The sequence below is a fragment of the Pan paniscus genome, chromosome 14 (genome assembly GCF_029289425.2).
Source record: "Pan paniscus chromosome 14, NHGRI_mPanPan1-v2.0_pri, whole genome shotgun sequence".
Classification (NCBI taxonomy): Eukaryota; Metazoa; Chordata; class Mammalia; order Primates; family Hominidae; genus Pan; species Pan paniscus.
This window is the reverse complement of record NC_073263.2, coordinates 110,111,205-110,132,879: the sequence shown is the minus strand read 5'-3', so window position 1 is coordinate 110,132,879 and position 21,675 is coordinate 110,111,205. Positions and strand designations below refer to the sequence as shown.

Sequence of the window (21,675 nt, the reverse complement as noted above, 5' to 3'; positions counted from 1 at the left end):
GTCAGTTTAAAGATCAATGCGAGAACACAGAAACCAAGTCACAGATAAGTTTCTCTGTGTCCAACATAAGAACCCTCCTCATTGCAAGTCTTAATTATTGCATTAAACACCCTTGGCTTTATTCTCTCACCACTTCACTCTACTATGTAGACTTTAAAAACATGTTTGTTATTATACCAATTCAGAATAATGGTATACAAATAATGGTATAGAAATGGTATAGAAATAGTCAATGGTTCTACCTTGCTTATTGAAGGTTAATACTAATTTGTATTCAAAATAAAGTCAGCTTTTCCCATATATCTTCCATCCTTATTCCTATTTTCCTGCTACTCCATTGTACAGATTCTGCCATTTTCATTAACCATCTAGAGTGTTCCATTATTTTTTCTGGGAGCATCCTTCCCCTGGAGAATCACCTCATATCTGTCACTCCATGTGGTCCTGAAAGTTAGTAGAAACATTGTCCAAGTCAACTGCCCATGGGACTGGAAATCTGAACTGGGCTGAGCCCACCATAATGGCTCTGACACTGACAATCAATGACTGATTCCAGTGTAGGACCTGGCCCTAGTGGGACAATTCAGGATCTTTCCTTTGAGTTTGATAAATGGACACTGGAATTTTTTTTATTATACTTTAAGTTTTAGGGTACATGTGCACAACGTGCAGGTTAGTTACATATGTATACATGTGCCATATTGGTGTGCTGCAACCATTAACTCATCATTTAACATTAGGTATAGCTCCTAATGCTATCCCTCCCCCTCCTCCCATCCCACAACAGGCCCTGGTGTGTGATGTTCCTCTTCCTGGGACACTGGAATATTTTTTAAATGCCCTCTCTGTTGTTTTAATATCAGCCCATGAGGATATAGCCATTTGCTGTCAATGTCAATCTCTTCTGAGACAGAAAAAGAGAGAGAAAGAGATGCAGAGAGAGAGAGAGAGAAAATTAGAATGGAAAATATCAGTCAAATCCCCTGACCCCTGATCCAGCAATACATGAAGCCACTGGCATTCAGATTTTCTGAGTATAAGGGCCATTTTCCAAATATAAAAGCCAATACATTCCCTTTTGTATTTAAACCATTATGAGTTGATTTCTGTCAGTGGCAACCAAGTGACTCGTGTAATATAAAAATCCATAAAGATCGATTTCTTTGTGCCAAAGGACATATGTCTTTGGCATAACTAGTTCTGCCCTCTTTTGAATGTATAGCTTATTTCAACAAGTAGGACAAGAGTTTATATTTTGTATTATATAGAATATTTATTATATATTATTTATTTTTAAATAATACATTTTCTGATATCAGAAAGCTTCATATTTTGTGTTCAGTATGTGCTGTGCTTATAATGAGAACAACAATTCCCTTCAGTCAGTCGATTCTTCATAAACAAAGAATTCATTGAATGTCCTCTCTGCACTTGGCTGTGAACTAAGACATAAAAAGATAGAAGATAAAATCCCTGGTCATGAAGACATAGCCATGGGGTTGAGTATGCACACATGTAAGAAAGAGCTGAGAGGCAGTGAAAATCAGTATTCAGTGCTTCTCCTCCTGGGATATGGAGACACCACTGACCATGCCCAGGGAATATTAAAGCCAGAGAAGGACCAGAGAGCATATTCCTGGATCATGAAAGTTAAGTTTAACCATCTTTGTCCCATTATGGCCCATTGAGCCCAATTCTTGCACTGTACTCTTTTTAATATCTGAATGTATCTGAAAAGTTGGTGTAAAGCAGTTGGCTCACCACATAATTATGCTCTTATGATGAAAGGGAGACTTTAATCAGTATTCTTCCTTTCCCTCTGCCCTATAGACCATAAACTTCATGAATACAGGGGCCATCTCTGTTTTGGTTACAGTTGCATTTACAGAGCATATCAAGGGTCCTGTCATGTTAAAGGAACTCATTCATTCATTCATCTGCTAATGTATGCAATCATTCATTCATCTGCTAATGTATTCAATCATTCAAATCTATTATTCGGAATTTGCTATATGCAAAGCTTTGTATTTAGACATTTGATGGTTACAAGTTTAATAAGTTACTTTGCATTGATACTGTTTACCAAGTAGGATAAAAAAGATAGTCACTGAAATATACCTATATCTAAAAAAGAGGAATGGATAAAGTGCTAAGTTAACTCATATATAAAGAGAATTTAGTACTTCGAGATTCAGTGCCTTTTGATCTGAAATTTAATCACAGCTAAAAATTTTAAATTCAAAGATGAGAAAAAATTTCTCAATTTTAAGTTGAGAAAAAAATGGAAGAAAGGCAGAAGTTATAGGATAATTTCAAGCACTTATCAGTTTGGCAGAAGCAAAGATACATAAGGGTGAAAAGTTGAAAATAAAGCTAAAACAAGAATTGGAATCTCCACATTTCTGAGAGAGTAAAAATAGTTTCATCATTTTCAGTTCTGCCACAGGAACCATTAAAGATTTGCAAACAGCATTACAAAAAAATAGTGGAGTCCATCAAAAATCTGGAGGCTTCTAGAGCAGCTCATAGAGAGACATGGTAGGGAGCATCTTCCCAAAGCATATGCACTAATTCTGGGTGAAAGTTAGGAGAGTCTGAGTTCGAACAAAAAAAAATGCAATGCCGGGGTAAATGATAGGGATTATGAATAGAAAGAACCTTTGAGAGATGGTGAATTGCCCTACTGGGTGACAAGGGAGAAAGTGGAGTCAGAACGTAGAGAAAGAAAAGTCTCTGAACTTTCAAACTGCAGTGACAAGAATAAAGGTAAAACCATCCATCACAAGGCAAAATACCATGGATTTAGAAGACGGGCAAATATATGCATGCATATGACTGTGATACAAATGTATCAATTATCAATTCATATGTATCAGAGTACATATATATAGTGTTCGCTGACAATGCTTCAAGTAGGAAATGTCCATCAAGCAACTGGAATAGTTTACAGATATTAGCTGCATACAGTTTCTTTAAACTAGCTGTAAGTTTATATGCACAAGCAGAAGTTTCATCCTATTATATATTTTAAAGCTGTAAAAATGAGAAAATATTGCAATATGTGATTTTCAAAGGGGTGCATTTAATTATTTCTAAATAATGTCAAAATTACCAATATTGTCTCTTTTTGACAGATTAGTCACAGAATACTTTCATAGCACAATGGCCTAAATATACCTATATCTAAAGGAGAGGACTAGATATAGTGCTCAGTTCACTCAGATGGAAGGAGAATTTAGTGCTTGGAGAAGGTCAAGTTAGATTTCATGCCTTTTGATCTGAAGTTTGATAAAGGCTAAAATTTTGAGGTTCAAAGATGAAGGCTTAATGCCAATTTACAAATTCTACAGAATAACATAAATTGCTTAATCATGAGTTGAAGAGAGACACGAGGAATTCCCTTAATGCATAACAGATTTTTTTCCATAACTTTGATTACTACCCTTTAATACAACAATTTCATAGCTGAGTTTGAATTGAGTCAACTAAAATATTTTTCTGAATATATTAATAAGATGGGGTTTTGTGGTTCATCTGTGTGCCTCTAAAATCTTTGGTCATGTGTTAAAAATTAATTGAAGAACACAGAAAGAAAAGCATGCTAACAACTACATCATGGATGATATAATGCAGATACATTAAGAACATTTTAAAAAGGGAAAAAAAGAAAATCAAACTAACAAACAAAAAAAGCCCTCCTTTTTCTTACTTTCCTTTCATGGGAGCTACCACTTTCTCCTCATGCAGATATGTGATCACAAACTAAGGAACCAGGAAAAATGTAGTGCCCCAGATGACAGGGGTCACCTACAGTCAGCCTGAAACTTGGGAAGAGCTGAGGCAAGGCTGGGAGTAAGTGCATACCTTGTAAGCACTTCTAAGAGAGTTTCCCACCTGGCTCTTGAGTCCCCACCTTCCTGCGCCCTGGGGCAGGGCTACTTATGCTCCGTTCAGTCTAAGCTGGGAAACTTGGAGGTACTGATTCCACTTCTTCTGTGGATCCAGCGTCAAGTCTTTGGCATAGGGAAAGGTGGAGAATGTACAAGGTAGATGTGGAAGATAAAACAGGTGGGATAGGCAGTGTTGGGTGGTAATGCTATCTGAGGCCATATGCATTCCTTTCAGACACTCATAGCCTCCTCCTGATCTATCACCCTCCATGTAATTCCAGTCAACATTGATCCATCATCTTCTGCAACTCAGTATGTTTCCTCAGCAAAGTCACAGCTGGTAAGGGGAAAACCACTGGCGATCTTTTCCCCAGAATCCTTGTAGATGAACGAGACCATACTCCTTATTTTGTGGGAGGTGGAAGGAGGTTGGTGGAAGGAGGTTAGTGGAAGGAGATCGGGGCACAGAGAAGGCAAGTTTGAGTTCTCTGAATGTTAGGAATCACATTGAGAGCCTTTTCAAAGCTACAGGAGACAGCGTACATACCAAACTTACAAGGTGTAGAGGTCATTTTCGACACTGCAAACTATCGTAGACACTGGGGAATCAAGAAAAGAACTGCTGAAACATGACTTCATTAAAGAACATTTATGACCGTCTTTTATGTTTACTGATTACTATTGCTGACTCAATCTCTTTTACCAAATACTATTGTAAGTAGCATGAAAATGTGTCAGATCTTATCAATGTAAGTTTGGTTTTAACTCCAAACCAGCTTTGTTATATGATCAGTCTTGGCCTGATGTTCCAGACCTAGCTTAGATCTGGTCCAAAGTAAGCCCTCATCATGAGTAAGGAAGACTCAGGAGACCTGTCATGGCCACTGCCTCTTGTCTTGTCCCCACCCCTGATGTCTGTGCTACTGTTTCCTGGGGGTGCAGGGATAAGGCACAGAACTGCTAGAAACAAGCCCAAAACAACACTCTGCAACTTCTAAATTTTCATAAAACCAGTAAAGAATGCTGTTGGTATTATCCTACTTATACTCTTGGAATAAAATTGCCACTATTAACTTCATCAAACACTCTTAACCAAACATCCTAAAAATATTTTCAGACTATACTCCAGACTATATTTTTAAACCAGTGTCTTCTGGCCTGTTCATGGGTGTGAGGGTTGAACACAGATTTGTCTTTCTATGGCCTTCATTGACACTACCAAAAACTAATTATTTAAATATACTTTTGAAATGTCATTTATGCTTGAATCAATGATGAAGATAAGGGAATGTTAGGTAAGAAAATGAGAAAAAAAAAGATGTTAAATGCTATGCATTTTAGAGACTGTTAATTAAAATTTGGAGCTTGAGTTCATTAAGAATTTCTTCTTTACAAAGCAGTTTGAAATGTAAACAGACTATGGGTCTTCCATTAAAAAACACCATTGCTACTAATTATTTAAAGAGCAAAGCTTTCCCATTGTGTTAACAGAGTTAAAGAGGATTAAGGTTTATTATTTCAGCTCATGGGTTGCAGTAATTTAAACAGATATAGATAGATAGATAGATAGACAGATAGATGGTAGAATAAGTGCTCCAACCATTTTAGACCAGGTACCTGGAAAGGGAGTGGAGTGGTGGGAGTGTAAGAACCCTGGAAATCAGAAACTGGAAGACATCAAAAGTGACACTGTGGGAGCATCCCTGGGCTGACACTGCTAGACCACATAGCCATGGAAACCAGAAGCCTGTTATGTAAGCAGAATGAGCTCAGGAATTTCTCCCCATCTCAGAGCTGAGGATCCGAAACTCAAGAGCCAGGTAAAGAAAGAGGAACCCCAGGCTGGACCCAGGAAACTGGGCCCAGGACATAATGGACGCAGTGGAAGGAGAAAGCCCAGAAATATTCTGTGTTGAACTTGCCCAGTTGAGATTTTTTGAAAGTAGAATGGTTTATCTAATATTTCCCATCCCATGGCTTAATAATTAAATCACAATGGTTTGAGTACAGCATTTTTATGATTTCTGCTAGTGAAATCCTCCATGGCAGGCCAAGAATTTCAGTGTCTCAAGATACAAGGGAAATCCCAGTCCTAAGTATTTAAGTGTTTACCTGAGGCAAATAAAACCACGCGCCCATGCAAAACAAACAAACTTGTCTTTGAATATTTATAAAGGCTCTACTCATAATAGCCCCAAACTGGAAACAAATAAATGCCCACAAACTAGTGAATGGGGTGCACACACTGTGATATATCCATCAAAGAGAATCCTACTCAACAATAAAAAGGAATAAACCTGTGATATATGCATCAACATGGATGATTGCCAGATGCATCATGCTAAAGAATGAAAGCCAATCTCTTTAAACAACTAAACACACTTGCCATACCCAGCAATTGCACTCTTGAACATTTACTAAAGGAAATGAAAACTTACATCCACACAAGAACCAGTACAGGATTCTTCATAGTAACTTTACTTGTAATAGACAAAAGCTACAATCAACCAGAATGTCTTTCAATAGGTGAATAGTTCAACAAACCATGGTGCATCCACACCACCGAATACCACTCAGTAATTAAAAGGAAGAAGCATTGGTAGACAACAACTTGGCTGGATCTCAAGGGCATGATGTTGAATTTTAAAAGCCAATCTCAGAAGATCACATATTGTACAACTTCATTTACATGACATTCTGGAAAAGGCAAAGCTATAAAAACAGAAATCAGATCTGTGATTGACAGAGGCTAGTGATTATGGAAGGAGATTGACTATAAAGGACACAAGGGAACTCTTTGGAGTGAGAAAAATATTCTATACGTTCATTGTGGGTCCCTTACTTGGTGGTTTTCATTTGTCAAATTTTTTTTTAACTATACACCTAAAAATAAGTTCTGTATGTAAATTATACCTCCATAAACCTGACTTAACAAAATAGACCAAAACAATAATGGAATAGTTACATCTAGAACCAGACTTTCAGAAAGTTAAGAGGCAAAGTGTTGAAATAAATCTACAAAATACTGAGGGGATTCAGTTATGTGCTGTCATAATGAACATTTTTAATAAGACAAAATTTGGGGGGGTATGATTAGTAAATAAAATTAATTATTTTTTAAATGATAGAAAAGAAGTCTTGTGAACAGATGCCAGCCTCTGTCACTTACTATAAATCAGAGGGGTCAGATAAAAGAAATACCCAAAGGCCGGGCACGGTGGCTCACACCTGTAATCCCAGCACTTTGGGAGGCCTAGGCGAGCAGATCACCTGAGGTCAGGAGTTTGAGACCAGCCTGGCCAACATGGTGAAACCCTGTCTCTACTAAAAATACAAAAATTAGCTGGGCGTGGTGGTGCATGCCTGTAGTCTCAGCTACTCGGGAGGCTGAGGCATGACAATCGCTTGAACCAAGGTCACGCCACTCCACTCCAGTCTGGGTGACAGAGCGAGACTTCATCTCCAAAAACAAACAAACAAAAACACCCAAAGTTACCAACGTGTCTGATTAAAGTGGGGAAGAGCATAGTAACTCCATTCCTGCCCTAGTCTCTCAATCTGCATGGTGGATCACACGTTTCCGAGAGCTTTCACATGTTCTTACTAGACTGCAGACTGGGGTTCAGTCAAAAAATACGTCCTTTCACGTCCACAGTCTCATGCCACGGGCAGTGCCTGTACCTGCACTGTATCCTGCAGTGGCTCAGTAAAAGCTGATTGTATAGTTGGGTGACTGCAAAATGGATAAAGGAAAGAATAAAGGTAAGGAGAAGTTATTAATAAATTGATTGACTTTCACAGCTACCTAGGAAATGAATTGGGATGGTATCATTGGCCTCATTTTTCAAATGAGGAAATTAAGTACCAAGCCCTAGAAGAGTTAAGTGATGATAAAAATTGCAAAGTAGCTAAGAGACCCTAGGATTGACCCTGTGGTCCCGTAAGTAGCAGTGGAGTCTCCCCTAATGATCATGGAAGGATGTGCTGCCTCCCTGTCCAACCTACATGACTGAGTTTGTTATCACAGCTCACACTGGCCAAGTATGCCAGGCCATGATTTACAGAATTTCACTTCAACTGATTTTGTGGGTACATCACAGGTGATGTGCTTTAGGTATCACTGTGAGATGAAAGGGAAATTAAGACTTGTTTAGGATTCCCTAAGAATGGAAAAGGTGAAGCAAAATGTTGCCCTGCATAAATTCAGCTCATGAGTGCTGTGTGGAAGGGGTTCAATCTCAACTCTGTTCTCCAAAGATAAACCTAATAAGTAAAGTTGTTCAGAGTAGAGAATAATGAACTAGACATGTAGGAAATAATTTAACCTTTGAATGGCATTTTTCCCCTAATAATACTTTGCAGCAATGACTTTAATATAGTTAAAATAGGAGGCAGCAGGAGGAATGTCTTTCCTTAATCTTATATTTGTTGCTGGCCCACGTCAACGACTCTCTTCCTCTTTTTCTACTAATAACTTGAATGAAGGAGAATGGCCAATTGATTTCCACAAAAGCATTCGTTAATTTGTGCCTGCCTTTCCTGTCACTTCTCATTTCTAGATAATCAATAACTCAAGTCTCTTTCATCTTTCCTTATTCAGAAGACCCTGAAGCTATTTGCCTTTAGTTATCCTTCTCTCAACCCCTTTCTATTAGCAAAAGACTGTGTTAAGCTGAACTAACCAAAATGGTAGAGTAGTTAGAATGCAGCATTGATTCACACAAGGTTGTCTCAAATTTCCGTTTGCATTCTTATCTTGTTTTAAAGTATTGAGCAGCGTCCAATAAGCTTTTGCAACCACAAATATATGTGGAGATGACATATTGACTGAAATTTCAACAGTGACCTCTTGAGCATTTTCTGAATGCACAAGTCAATTTGAAACTCCAGTTTAAGAATTATTTCAATGGACTCCACAGTATGAAGCTTTCTCCTTAGAAAGCAAAGCATCATTGAACTGTGGTTTGGAACAGGTTTTCATAGTACTGCCAAGAAGGCTCATTTTGACAGAACAGTCACTCTTAAACCATGATGTCGTGTGTTCTATTCTAGCATTAATTTATGAAAATTAGTGAAAAACAAAGTTTCCTTTATGTCAAACCTCAACCAAACCTGTCTTGTTGCTCTTATGGTTGTCGTTTCCATTATCCCAGTTTCTCAAACCATTGTAGGATGCCAAAAGTTTTAAAAACAAAACCCAGGCCCAACACATGGCCTTTGATGATTTTTGGTTCACTCTCTGTAAATATAGGACAAATTGTTGAGGGCTTTGGACCACCGGCAGAGGGTGAATGTGAAAGGATAGATGGGTTTCACTTTCCAAAGATGAGGAAGAAGATGCACATATCAGCACATGTGACCTACTTTTGCTGCAGTAAATTTAAAACTGCTCATGTGTTTCCTCTCCAAAAAAATAAAGCATTTTGGAGTGGCACAACCTCCTCCACCAACTGCCCTGTGTGTATTTTTCCTTTTAGTAGCCAAAGCTCATATGTGTTCTGTACTCTTCATTCCCTTCCAATTGCAGCTCAAGTCATTGCAAGAACTCCTCCCTCCTCTCCCCTGGCCCTGCTCTATGTCTACATCACTAATGGCCTCCTCATCGATTACTCCAGAGGATGCTGCTCCTGCCTGCACTGTGATCTTCTCACTTCATGCCAGCCTGCTTAGCAGACCCTGCCTCTTGAAGCAGTGTTACCTGAGCTGTTGATTGAAGACATCTTAACTCCTTTGCAAACCACTCATCCTTTATCTGCCCTTCTAAAATTTCTGACCTGAGCCATCTGTTTCCTTGTCACCTATTTCCTTTCCTCCTGTGGCTTAAATGAAACCAGTATGCTAACAACTCCCATGCCTATTTCAAATAGGCATCTCTCACCTGAGCTGCAGCTGTGTGTCTATGGCTACATACTGGACAGCTCTTCTTGCATACCATGGGACTTGGCATGCCCAAGCCTGCTCTTCCCATCTGAAGCTTAGTAACACCATACACATAGCTGTTCACACACAAACCTAAGTGCCTTGAATATTCCATTTATTGTATACTCCACAATGCCGAAGTCGTCCCAAGGCCTTAAGGTCCTGGTACTGAAGTCTTTTTCAAATTCATCCAGTTTTCTCCATGCTCAGGTCAATCACCAACACAAACTCTTCACCCATGTGGGTCATCCTAAGAGCCACCTACCTGGCCTCCCAGACTGTGCCACTGCTCCCTCCCATTTGTTCTCTATAGCCAATCTTTCTAACACAAATCTTTACTTTCCACTTTTAGGAATTCCTAAGAATTCCATCTTAGTGGATTCCAGTTGCTTTCAGAAAAAGTCCTTAGAAAATTCTAAACCTGACCTATGGCTCCTATGTCATTCAGGGTCGAGACATTCAGGTTTAGGAAGGAAGAGCATAGATTCAGTCTGGACAGTGCAGGTTTGAAGTGCTGATAGGACACAGGGTCTGCTTGGGTTTGAATAGTGCAAATCAGGAGATCCCAATGAAGGGCACAGCCTGATAGATTTTCCTGGAGCCTAGCCACAGAGATGTTGGAGATGAAATAATTACCCTATGTAGGATATGTATGTTTTTAAAAGAGCAAAGCAACACAGAATTTTTCACTAATCAGACAATAAATTCTGTTAATTCCACCTTATAAATACCTCTCTAGTCAGACCACGCCTCCCCTTCCCTGTCCCCACCCTCCTGATTTAAGCTGTCACCTGGGCTATTTCAAGGCTTCTCCCATTTTCAGTCTATCCTTTAATCCACACTCTACAGTACCATCAGAATGACAGATCTAAAATGCAAAGCTGATCACATCCCTCGCTCTTGAAAATCATTCAAGGAACTCCCTCCCTTGCATAATGAGTAACACATAAACACATCAAACTTGTCCAACTACTGCACATTGTTCTTCTTTCTCCATCTCTTTGCTTTGAACGCACTACGCAGTCACAACACGGTGCTTTGTGCAGGCCTTCTTCCCTCCCTGGGCTCCTCATCCATTGATCTTCAGTAAATGCCTCCTCATCCTGAAATGCCTTCTGCCTACTCTGATGAGCTTGCCCCAGCTCCGCACACACCTTCCTCATGGAACAACTGGGTGCCTTTCCCTGTCTTGTCTCATGATACTGACTTACAGACGGAAATTGAAAATTCGTTATTCATTTTCAACTTTTCCTCTAGATTGTGAATTTCTTGTAGAAAAAAATTCTATTTACACATAGAAACTGAGTGCATAGCAGAATGTCTGGCGTGAGTGAATGATTAAAAAACTTAAAATATGGGCATAGGTGGGAAAAGTGAGGGGGCAGAAACAAGTCAGTGTTACAAGGACAATTATTTTTAGAAAAGCAAGCAGCGAGAGGTTAAGAAGTTAGAGATGGTCACCGAGTGAAAATGTGCAAATAATTTGAGATAAACTGGAACCAAAAAGAGAGTTTGATGTTTCAGTACAGTAACAGTGTGGGAGATGAAATTCTATATTAGAGTGGAAAGGTATTTGAGGAGCGTGAAGCAATGAATTTTTTAAAAAGTTTGGAAGTAAAGGTAAGTGGAGCCCAGGGCTATTAGCTTGAGTAAGTAACTCCGAAATAAAAAGTAGTATTGACCTATTAGTTTGGGAGGAATCAACGAAAAGTGAAACAAAAAACCTAACTTTTGACAGCCTAGATTCTCTGGCTTAACAATGTGGAACATGCTCATTCCTGCCTCAGGGTCTTCGAACTTGCTGTTCCCTCTGGGTGGCACACTGTTCCCACAGGTCTTCACGTTGCTGACTCACTCACTCCTTTCAGTAACTTAGAGACCACTTCTTGAGAGTGATTTTCCCTTAACAACCTATTTAAAATTACCCCTCAAGTCCACTCTGCTTCCAGGTCACTCAGTAGTTCGTTAAACACCTTTATTTTTCTCACATTAGTTGATGCCATCAAAAGTTCTTATAACATCTCTTCACTTACTTACTCTGTCTCACACACTGGTATGGTGATTTCAAGAGAGTAGGAATGTTAGCTTGCTTGTTCGTCTTTGTATCTTTATTTTTAATTAATTAATTAATTAATTAATCTATGTATTTGTGTTGCCCAGGCTCGAGTGCAATGGTGTGATCTCAGCTCACTGCCACATTTACCTCCTGGGTTCAAGCGATTCTCCTGCCTCAGCCTCCCAAGTGGCTGGGATTACAGGCATGTGCCACAACCTCCAGCTAATTTATGTATTTTTGGTAGAGATGGGGTTTTGCCATGTTGGTCAGGCTGGTCTCAAACTCCTGGCCTCAAGTGATCTGCCCGCCTCGGCCTCCCAAAGTGCTGGGATTACAAGTGTGAGCCACTGTGCCCGGCCATCTTTGTATCTTTGGCCCTTAGATTACTCCTTGAAAAGGACCAGGAGTTAAATAATATTTCCTGAAGTCATGAATAATAAATACATGAATTAAATACTGAATAAATGAATAAAATAAAAGGAAAATAAAATTGACTTAATCTATCCAGGTCTATCAGTTAAGTTACTGTGGCATGTTTATATCTTTAATGTGATACTGAGTCTGGGCCAACCATTGAAAGCATAAGGAATCCTCTCCCATTCACCAAACAACCTAAAAGGAAGGGTACCCAAGTAGAACAACAGATGCCAGGTAAGGATGTTAGTGTGAAACCCTCCAGATATAATGGCAAGCCTTAAATAATGCAACGTCAACACGGAGCAAAACACAAAGATATATCATTAGGTCATCAGTACACCAGCAGCCCATGAGGTTCTTGGAAGTCTGTATAAAAGTCAAATGTATAAAGGCTGAACAAGAGACATATACTATAAGTTTATGATTTTATATATCATACGTGTGTATATATGCATACATATATAGAGAGGGAGGCATAGAACAGATCTGGATATGGACACAGATATGGATATCTGAGGTTAAAGATTTCCCTTAGCAGCATATTTAATGATTTCTATCTTTCTCTTAATTGCATTATGTTTACACATCCTAGACTTCACACTAGTATGAGGACATCATTTATTCGAACACTATTGTAAAATAGTGTGGGTAAAAGTAATATAAGATTCCTATAATTAGAGATACAGTGTCATAAAGATTAGTCTCAGTTTGAAGTCATCACACTATGTATTGAAACTAATTTATTTAGTAGAATATAGGTACTATAAAGCTCTAGATCTTATTATAATACATTTTTAAATTTGAAACGCTGGGTGCATTTGTAAAAACAAAACAAAACAAAACAAAAATAAAAACAACTTGGGGCCAGGCACAGTGGCTCACGCCTGTAATCCCAGCACTTTGGGAGGCCGAGGCAGGCAGATCAAGAAGTCAAGAGATCGAGACCATCCTGGCCAACATGGTGAAACCCTGTCTCTACTAAAAATACAAAAATTAGCTGGGTGTTGTGGTACGCACTTGTAGTCCCAGCTACTTGGGAGGCTGAGGCAGGAGAATTGCTCGAACCTGGGCGGTGGAGGTTGCAGTGAGCTGAGATTGTGCCACTGCATTCCAGCCTGGCGACAGAGCAAGACACACACACACACACACACACACGCAGACACACACACAAAAAGGGAAATATTTTTTCATTTAAGACTAGTTGAAATTATTTTAATATTGAAGAGAAAAGTAAATATTTGAGAATATCTAAGACTGTCATGAACACTAATCAGGAGAGATTTACCTTATCATATCTCAAAAGTTATCAAAAGCTAAGATAATGAATACAGTGTAACCTTAAACTAAATCAATGGATCAATGTAACAAAAACATAAACCAGAAGTGGATGCAAATATATTTAGAAATTTGGAATGCAACAAAAGCAAATTTCAATTCAGTAGGTATTGTGCATGCAGAAATGAAACAGGGAAAGAAGTAACTCTTACCTTAAATCACACACACACACCTTAATTCCACATGAATTAAAATTTCAAATACAAAAATAAAAGTTTAGATTAAGATGTAGAAAACTAATTTAGCTTTAGAATAAATAGGCTACCCAAAGCAATAAATGAAACCAAAAATCCATAGAACAGAGACATATTTTTCTACACAATTAGTAAAAAATTAGATGCCATCCAACACCCAAAACAAAGGCAAAAGTCAAAAACAGGAAAACTGGCTGGGCACTGTGGCTCATGCCTGTAATCCCAGCACTTTGGGAGGCTGAGGCGGGTGGATCCCCTGAGGTCAGAAGTTCAAGACCAGCCTGACCAACATGGTGAAAACCCATCTCTACTAAAAATAAAAAATTAGCTGAGTGTGGTGGCACCCACCTGTAGTCCCAGCTACTTGGGAGGCTGAGGCAGGAGAATCACTTGAACCAGGGAGGCAGAGGTTGCAGTGAGCCAAGATCATGGCACTGCACTCCAGCCTGGGTGACAGAGTGAGACTCCCTCAAAAAAAAAAAAATAAATAAATAGGAAAACCATCTTCACCACATTCATATCAAGAGAAACATTAATATTTCCTTACATAAAAGTTTACATGAAATTGATAAGTAAAAGGATTAAAAACCCAATGTAAATAATGAAAACAGATATGAAGAAATTGGACTAGTTAAAAGTGGTGGAACACCCTTAACTATTTATTATATAAAATGGAGAGCCCCACAGGAAACCATATTTCGACGATGGAGTTGACATCCTTTTGGGAGGAAGGCACGTTTCCGGGTTGGCTGAGGTGCAGGGATGCGAGTTCTTTGCTTGCTGGTTGTGGTAATCTGAAGTGCTACTCCTCACTGAAAGAAATCTAGCAGTTTCTACAAAACCTTAAACTACACATACCATTTGATTCAATGTTACTGCTCTTGTGAATCAATATTCCTATAAGCCAAAATACTTAAACAGAATGTCTTAATGCCTGTCAAAAAAGAAGAGTTTAATAAATAGATGGTTTAATAAATGCTATAGACTATTACACTACTTAGCTATCAAGAAACAATGCCTAGATATATAATTTGCCAGAAAAGATGTCCATGTTGTTAAGAGACAGAAGGGAGGGCTGCCTAAGGGGACATCTGGGCTAAAGGTTCATATGTGGGAAAATATAGATGATGTTTAAAGCCATGAGAATGGATGAGGTTGTCAAAAGAAAGTTAGGGCCACGCCCGAAGAGGAAGAGAAAGCCAGCAACTGGGGTGGAGGAAAAGCTGCTAGTGAATTAGGAGAAAACCCACAAGAGCTGCAGAAGAAGAGGTGGTAATCACATCAGAAATTAAGGAACATGAGGCAGGTCTAGTGTCCATTGGATTTTGCCACATAAAGGTGGTTTAAGTAAAGTGGATTCCACTGAGTGGTAATGGAAAGCAGCAGGATGCAGTCATGGAAGAGGAGACAAGGAGGTGAGGGTCGGAGGCCATGGGCATGGGCAATCGTTTCAAGGTATGACCTGCAAACAAGGAAATGGGGTGGTGGCCCGAGGGAAGAGAGAACAAGGGGGGACTTTTGCTTAATTGGAAGATGGATGGATTGGCCACATATTCACTCTGTTGGAAGCTGATGCAGGAGAGAAAGGGGAGAGCTGAAGGGAAATGCAAGCTTGGAGGAGGCAGAAGGAGACAGAATTGCAAGCACTCTGGCCTTGGACACACAGGAGGAAATTCAGGACTGCAGGTGAGAAGTGGGCAAAGAGGAATACATGCGCAGACACTCTGCAGATTTAATGGTGGGAGGGTAGGTTTGTAACTCCTCAGCCTGGGAGATTGGAGTTAGAAGAAGGGGTCTCTAGGCATGAGCAGTCGTGCCTACCGTAGAAACATGACGAGGGTACAGGAGAGGGCTGCCTGCCTGGGTGAGATGTTTGATCATGATGTTAAATGAAATCAGTCTGCTTTTGCTCTGAGGTCCTCCTTCAAGGGTCATCCAGCTCCTCTGGGGCAAGGACAGACATGCTGGAAAGGGGGGTTCCACCTTGGGTAGGTATTCGTCACTCGAGTGGAACAGAGGGAGGTGAGGGCAAGGAGTGAAGTGGCTTCAGCAATGGACTATGGGTGCTGGACCAGGCAGAGAGCAGGATATGGGAGAGTGAGGACATGGAGGGAGCAGCTTCTGGGTGTGTTAGTGCATTGCAGAACCACTGCAGTGAAAGTTCTTGAATGAGCGAACAGTGTGTGCGATAGCTAGAAAAGTGAGGAAAACATTTTACTGGAGGTGGTGTTCATCAGCATGAGTGGCTTGAGGAAAAAAATGGGTTTTAACCTTGGTATCATAAAACATGTTTAATATGTGTGATCATTAATACTGAGTGTCAACTTGGTTGGATTGAAGGATGCAAAGTATTGTTCCTGGGTATGTCTGCGAGGGTGACGTCAAAGGAGATTAACATTCGAGTCAGTGGACTGGGAGAGGCAGACCCACCCTCAATCTGGATGGACACCATCTGATCAGCTGCCAGTGCAGCTAGGATAAAAGCAGGCAGAGGAACATGGAAGAACCAGGCTGGCTGAGTCTTCCAGCCTACATCTTTCTCTCATGCTGGATGCTTCCTGCCCTTGAACATCAGACTCCAAGTTCTTTCGCTTTTGGACTCTTGGACCTTTGACCACAGACTAAAGGCTGCACTGTCAGCTTTCCTACTTTTGATATTTTGGGACTCTGACTGGCTTCCTTGCTCCTTAGCTTGCAGATGGCCTATTGTGGGACCTCACCTTGTGGTCGTGTGAGTTAATTCTCCTTAATAAACTCCCCTTTATATATACATCTATCTTATTAGTTCTGCCCCTCAAGAAAGCCCTGACTAATACAACATATAAAGTAACAGATTTTCTGATACAATTCGTTCTTAGGTGTTGTAAATGAATTCGCAGCTCTGGAGAATATTCATTTTAAATAACTTTAACCTTCCTCCTGCTGCAAACAATGCTGCCCCAAACCCGTATGCTTAGAGAAGAGCTGAACCAGGAGAGAAATAGGTCAGGTGTAGTTATTGCAGCGCTTCACCCCCAGAGGCACGTGAAGGGAACTCCACAGGTAGACCTCAAGCCTCCGCTTCAGTTCATTAAAACAAAAGTAGTTTCAAGTCTTACATGGCCTTAAAGTTCTGTGAGCCCATGACTCCCTTGAGTTCCATTTCTCATTCCTGCTTGCACCTCAGCTGGGGCCTGGTCATGTTCATGTGTTACCTCTCAACAGGCATGGGGCTCTGAGACCGGCTCTCACTGCAGATCTGTCTAAAGCTACTTCTCAGCTACCAAGATACATGAAGTGGCCACACTTTTTGCTGTGGTGTTCCTACACTTTCCTGCTATATCCTGCTTCCACAGTAAATTTTTACACTCTAGTTTTTAACCCTTCTCTAAAATAAAGTAAAAATGTTTTACAAAGTAACAGATAATATCATAAACTGGAGATAACAACTGTTAGATTAAGTTTCGACCTTGAAGCGTATAATTTTTTCACCTTAGATGATGAGTATTTTCCCAGGTGACTAACAGTTCCTTGCGAGCATTAGCTATTGGTCACCCAGCATCCCACCTGAAGGCCTCCTGTGATTCACTAGGAGCACATGGGATGCTAATGTTGCACATTTCAGAAGGTCCTGCTCCTGCCCTGGAATTCATCCACTTCCTGCATTGCTGTCTGGCTTGAAAGTGAACGTGCTATGGTGATAAATCTGGCTCAGAATGAAAGACAGATATGTGGTAGAAATGCAGGACAGGCGAAGAAGGAATGGAGTGTGGCAAAGGCCAATGAACCTCGCCAGCAGATCAGCCCAATATGGGAGACAACAATTTGGGAAAATCTTACGCATCAGGAACAACCATTAAACCATGAATTATGATCCTTTTCAATAAACCCTTAGGATACCATGAGGGCATTCACTTTTTTTTTTTTTTTTTTTTTTTGAGTTGGGGTTTTGCTCTTGTCACCCAGGCTGGAGTGCAATGGCGCGATCTCAGCTCACCGCAAGCTCCGCCTCCCGGGTTCAAGCAATTCTCCTGCCTCAACCTCCCAAGTAGCTGGGATTACAGGCTCCCATCACCACACCCAGCAAAATTTTGTATTTTTAGTAGAGACAGGGTTTCACTATGTTGGCCAGACTGGTCTTAAACTCCTGACCTCAGGTGATCCGCCTGCTTTGGCCTCCCAATGTTCTGGGATTACATGCGTGAGCCATCACGCCCGGCCTTCTTCTATATTTTGTTCATCCTTCCAAGATATAGCTCAAGGTGCATTTTTTTCATAAAACACCCTTCACTAGTTCAGCACAGAATGCAGTATAATTTCTGAACTCCTTAACACATCACACCATTTCTCCAGTAAAGTTAGCATTTCATAATATTCATGCTTCCTTTCCATTTTATAGACTGTCACACTCGAAGCTTAGAAAGCAGTCAGATCTTTAGTAAGTAGTTGCTAATTACTTTCAGAAATGCATCAGGAATGTTTAAATTCATTGGTTTTAGATTTCATCTCTTATACTAGCATGCTAAAAGAAATATCTCACAGGCTCCAATTGACATCACCAATTTTCTGAAATGTCTACAATTTTCCGAAATTCTACAATCAAATAATTCAACTAAAACAGAACAAAAGGCAGGAAAGGGCAGACTCATATTGTGTTTGGTGACCAACTGCTCCCTGAATCTCTCAAGTCCATGTCACTGTCCCTTTGTGCTTCCGCCCGTGCTCCATGGCTGCCCTCCACCAGGTGTGTTCAATGTGTCTAATGAGCACCCAGGTTCCTTGTAGGAAAGATGCAGAGTTTTTCCTCTGCAGAGGCACAGCAAGGAAAATAATGACATTCTGCTAGTGCAGTAAAACACGAGAGGCAATACAAAAACCAGTCAGAGTATTGCCCTGTGTCTATTTCTCCAAGAAAATAACCCCAAGATTTAACAGATTAAAGCGGAAGACTATTCTCAAAATTCTTAAATACGCTGCATGCCTCTAATTCTTATTAGTTAAAGAGCTAATCTGCAAACTTACGAGATGACCAGTGAATCCTTTTGGGAATTAAAATTGTTCTGCAACATGAAAGCATGACATTCTTGGCAATGCTTGAGAGTAAGGCATTTTTATTTCCATTAATCATAGTTTTAATTCCTGTATACATTCTCTACCAAAAATAAGAGAAAGGTAAATATTTTCACCTTCTCAATCATCATTATTTTTTTAGTCTCCTTTAGTGCAAAGCTCAAGATTCATTCAACACATGTGTTCCCTTAATATGCTGCTTGAATTTAACATTGTGATGTCCTTTGGCAGCAAAACCTTAAGCTTAAAAGAAAACCATTTCTACAAATGTCATCTGTCACTTTAAGAACATGATATATATGTACAGAAGTTTTCAGAAGTGCTGCAGGGACAAAAATGTATATCCAGCAAGCCATTTTTGGATAAATATGTCTTCCTCTTCATTATTACCATCCAGAATTGGTTTAGATGAAAGTATTCTCTAGCTCAGAAAATTCTGCCAAAATTTCAGACGCTAAAGAAACCCTTGATAAGCCCAAAAGAGAACCTGGTGACAAACTAAATTTCACCATATGAACATCAGTGGAGAGCATTTGGTACAGAGTCCCTGGAGTCCCTAAGCACCGCAAGGTGAATGATGCAAGGACAAAAGTTTACAGTCAAGGATAACCCTAAAGATCACACTTACAAAAAGCATTGAATAGAGGCTTAAGCAGTAAAACTTGAGACTAAAATACTAGCTAAATGACCTCAGCCATATATTAATAAACTTAGTTTTTATGTACTTTATTAACATGTGCCAATGAGCAAAAATATGCTTTTGTAATTTCTTTCCATGTGTTTCTGGTTTTTTTTTTTTCTGGTTGCTGTGTCTATGAATCATTTTTTTAAAAAAGCTGAAGTTTTAAAGATCTCTGTGCTATTAGCATTTGGATCACACTGGAATTATTTCACAATCTAAAATTAAAAGGAAATATATCCAGCCTGTAAAATATTCTTCTAAGTCACCAGTCTATGTCACTCATCTGAATGTGGTATACCAGGAGACCTGCCTTAATTTTGGCATCTGCACAAAATAATACTTCAACAAGACAAATAACCACATGAGCAAGACATCAAGCTTACTTACAGCACTTGATAAAATGATAGTGAGACATCTTTCCATCTCAGACAGGAATCTTGCTACGGGTTCCAGCATTCTCTTCTGTCACAACTGTCGTTCCCAGGAAATGCATTACTTAAAGCCCTTACTCAGGTAACAGTTTACCTCAGGATGCACTATTGCATGGAGGCTCTGTTCCATGATCCTGCAAAAAGCTTCAAACTCATTCTCATTCGGCAGCTGGAGTTAAGATAAGCCTCTCCCCGGTGGGTCTTGAGGCACCACTGCTGCACGTGCTATTGTAGCACCCTTGATTGACACAGCCCCGAGTACCACAATCCCGGGAATAGTCAGCTCTAATTGGTGTTCACATGCAGCCACATTCTGCTGCACGGAGGTGTGCTGCAGTGCGGCTCTCCCGGTCCTGCCTGTTAATGGCTTTTCAATAGCTTTCAAATGGCAGCAAACTAAGCTGATGAGTGGGCTGGAGAGAAGCCACGGATAGAAGGATCCTAAATCTTCTTCGTGCACACTGTCCATCAGCCACATATGACCAGATTCTTAGCTGGTAGTAAAGCGGATTATTTTTAGTTGCCACCAGTTGCTGTGTGTGAATAGGAAATTGATAGCAGGAGCTTAAAATAGCCACCTCTTAGAATCAGAGATCTTTGATCTGTCCCTAGTAATGAAAAACTTGCATTATATTTCAAAACACATCTTTCTGCTTTTCTGAGCAGAATGTAAAACTTAAATTATCCACAAAAAGCTTTTAGTTTGCATAGCTTTAAAATTTAGGATTCTCCTACCTCTGCAGACTGCAATGAATTTAACTGTACAACCCAACTGGATGAAGTAAATCTGACTGAATTGGAATCAGAAAGAAATATATGGTCTGCTAGGGTTTATTGTTATAAAAGTGAATATCATACTCATAATGCAATAGCCATGGTAGCAAACCAAAAGGTTATATTTTAAGTTGTTTACAAATTCAAAGTGATACTTTTTTTTTGCAAATTGATACATTTTTATGATGATCTTCTCCAAAGACAAGTTGACATAGTCTAGAATTTATGTTTCAGGTTTGAGGTTATTGGAAAGGTAAACATGAACAATATGTTAAGTGCACCCATCTTTCTGTGGCAGTAACATAATTTTGTATTCCTTACTGAACAAAACTCAAAGAGCAGTGCTTTTATTCAACTAGAAGATTATGAAATTCAAATCTATACAACAAGGGGTCATGACTATTAAATTTTCACTGAATAATATTCTAACACATTTTAGTAGCGTGATGTAAAATAATAAGTTGAAGATTTCGCGCAGAACAGCCTGATGTCAAATCCAGCTTCTACCACTTACCAGAGTATCAATGTAAACACATTATTTAACCTGCTAAAGCCTCAGTTTCCTCATCTATGCATGTGAAATATAATTCCTAATCTTTATTCTGAAGGTTAGAAATAATGCCCATAAAATTTCTGGTTGCTGTTGTTGGTGTTCAATGAAAAGTTGTCATTAACATTAACAAGGAAAAAAATTTATTTATGCACCAAATGATGATTATGGACATTTTAACTTGGTTTTTCCAAAAATTAGAATGAGGATTTGCAGCCTTCGTCCGGAATGCTGATTCCTTATTTATTCGTTGATTCCACAATTAATTATTGAGAGTCACTGTCACAAAAGTCACCATTTTGGGTGCTTTTCAGGAATAAAATATGTCTAAAACAGAGCCTTTATGTACCAGGTATCTATAATGTATTTTTAAAGGGT

The 21,675-nt window shown here is 39.5% G+C and overlaps 1 protein-coding gene across 1 annotated transcript in view; it reads right to left on the bottom strand.

Moving 5' to 3' along the window:
- The window catches only part of MYO16 (myosin XVI), a 585,697-nt gene extending 565,301 nt beyond the window's left edge, over nucleotides 1-20,396 (bottom strand). Inside the window, exon 1 of the mRNA XM_024925327.4 lies at nucleotides 19,930-20,396. Coding sequence (XP_024781095.2) covers nucleotides 19,930-19,957 — 28 coding nt within the window. The 5' untranslated portion in view covers nucleotides 19,958-20,396. The remainder of the gene's footprint in view (nucleotides 1-19,929) is intronic.
- Nucleotides 20,397-21,675: the final 1,279 nt, after the last annotated feature.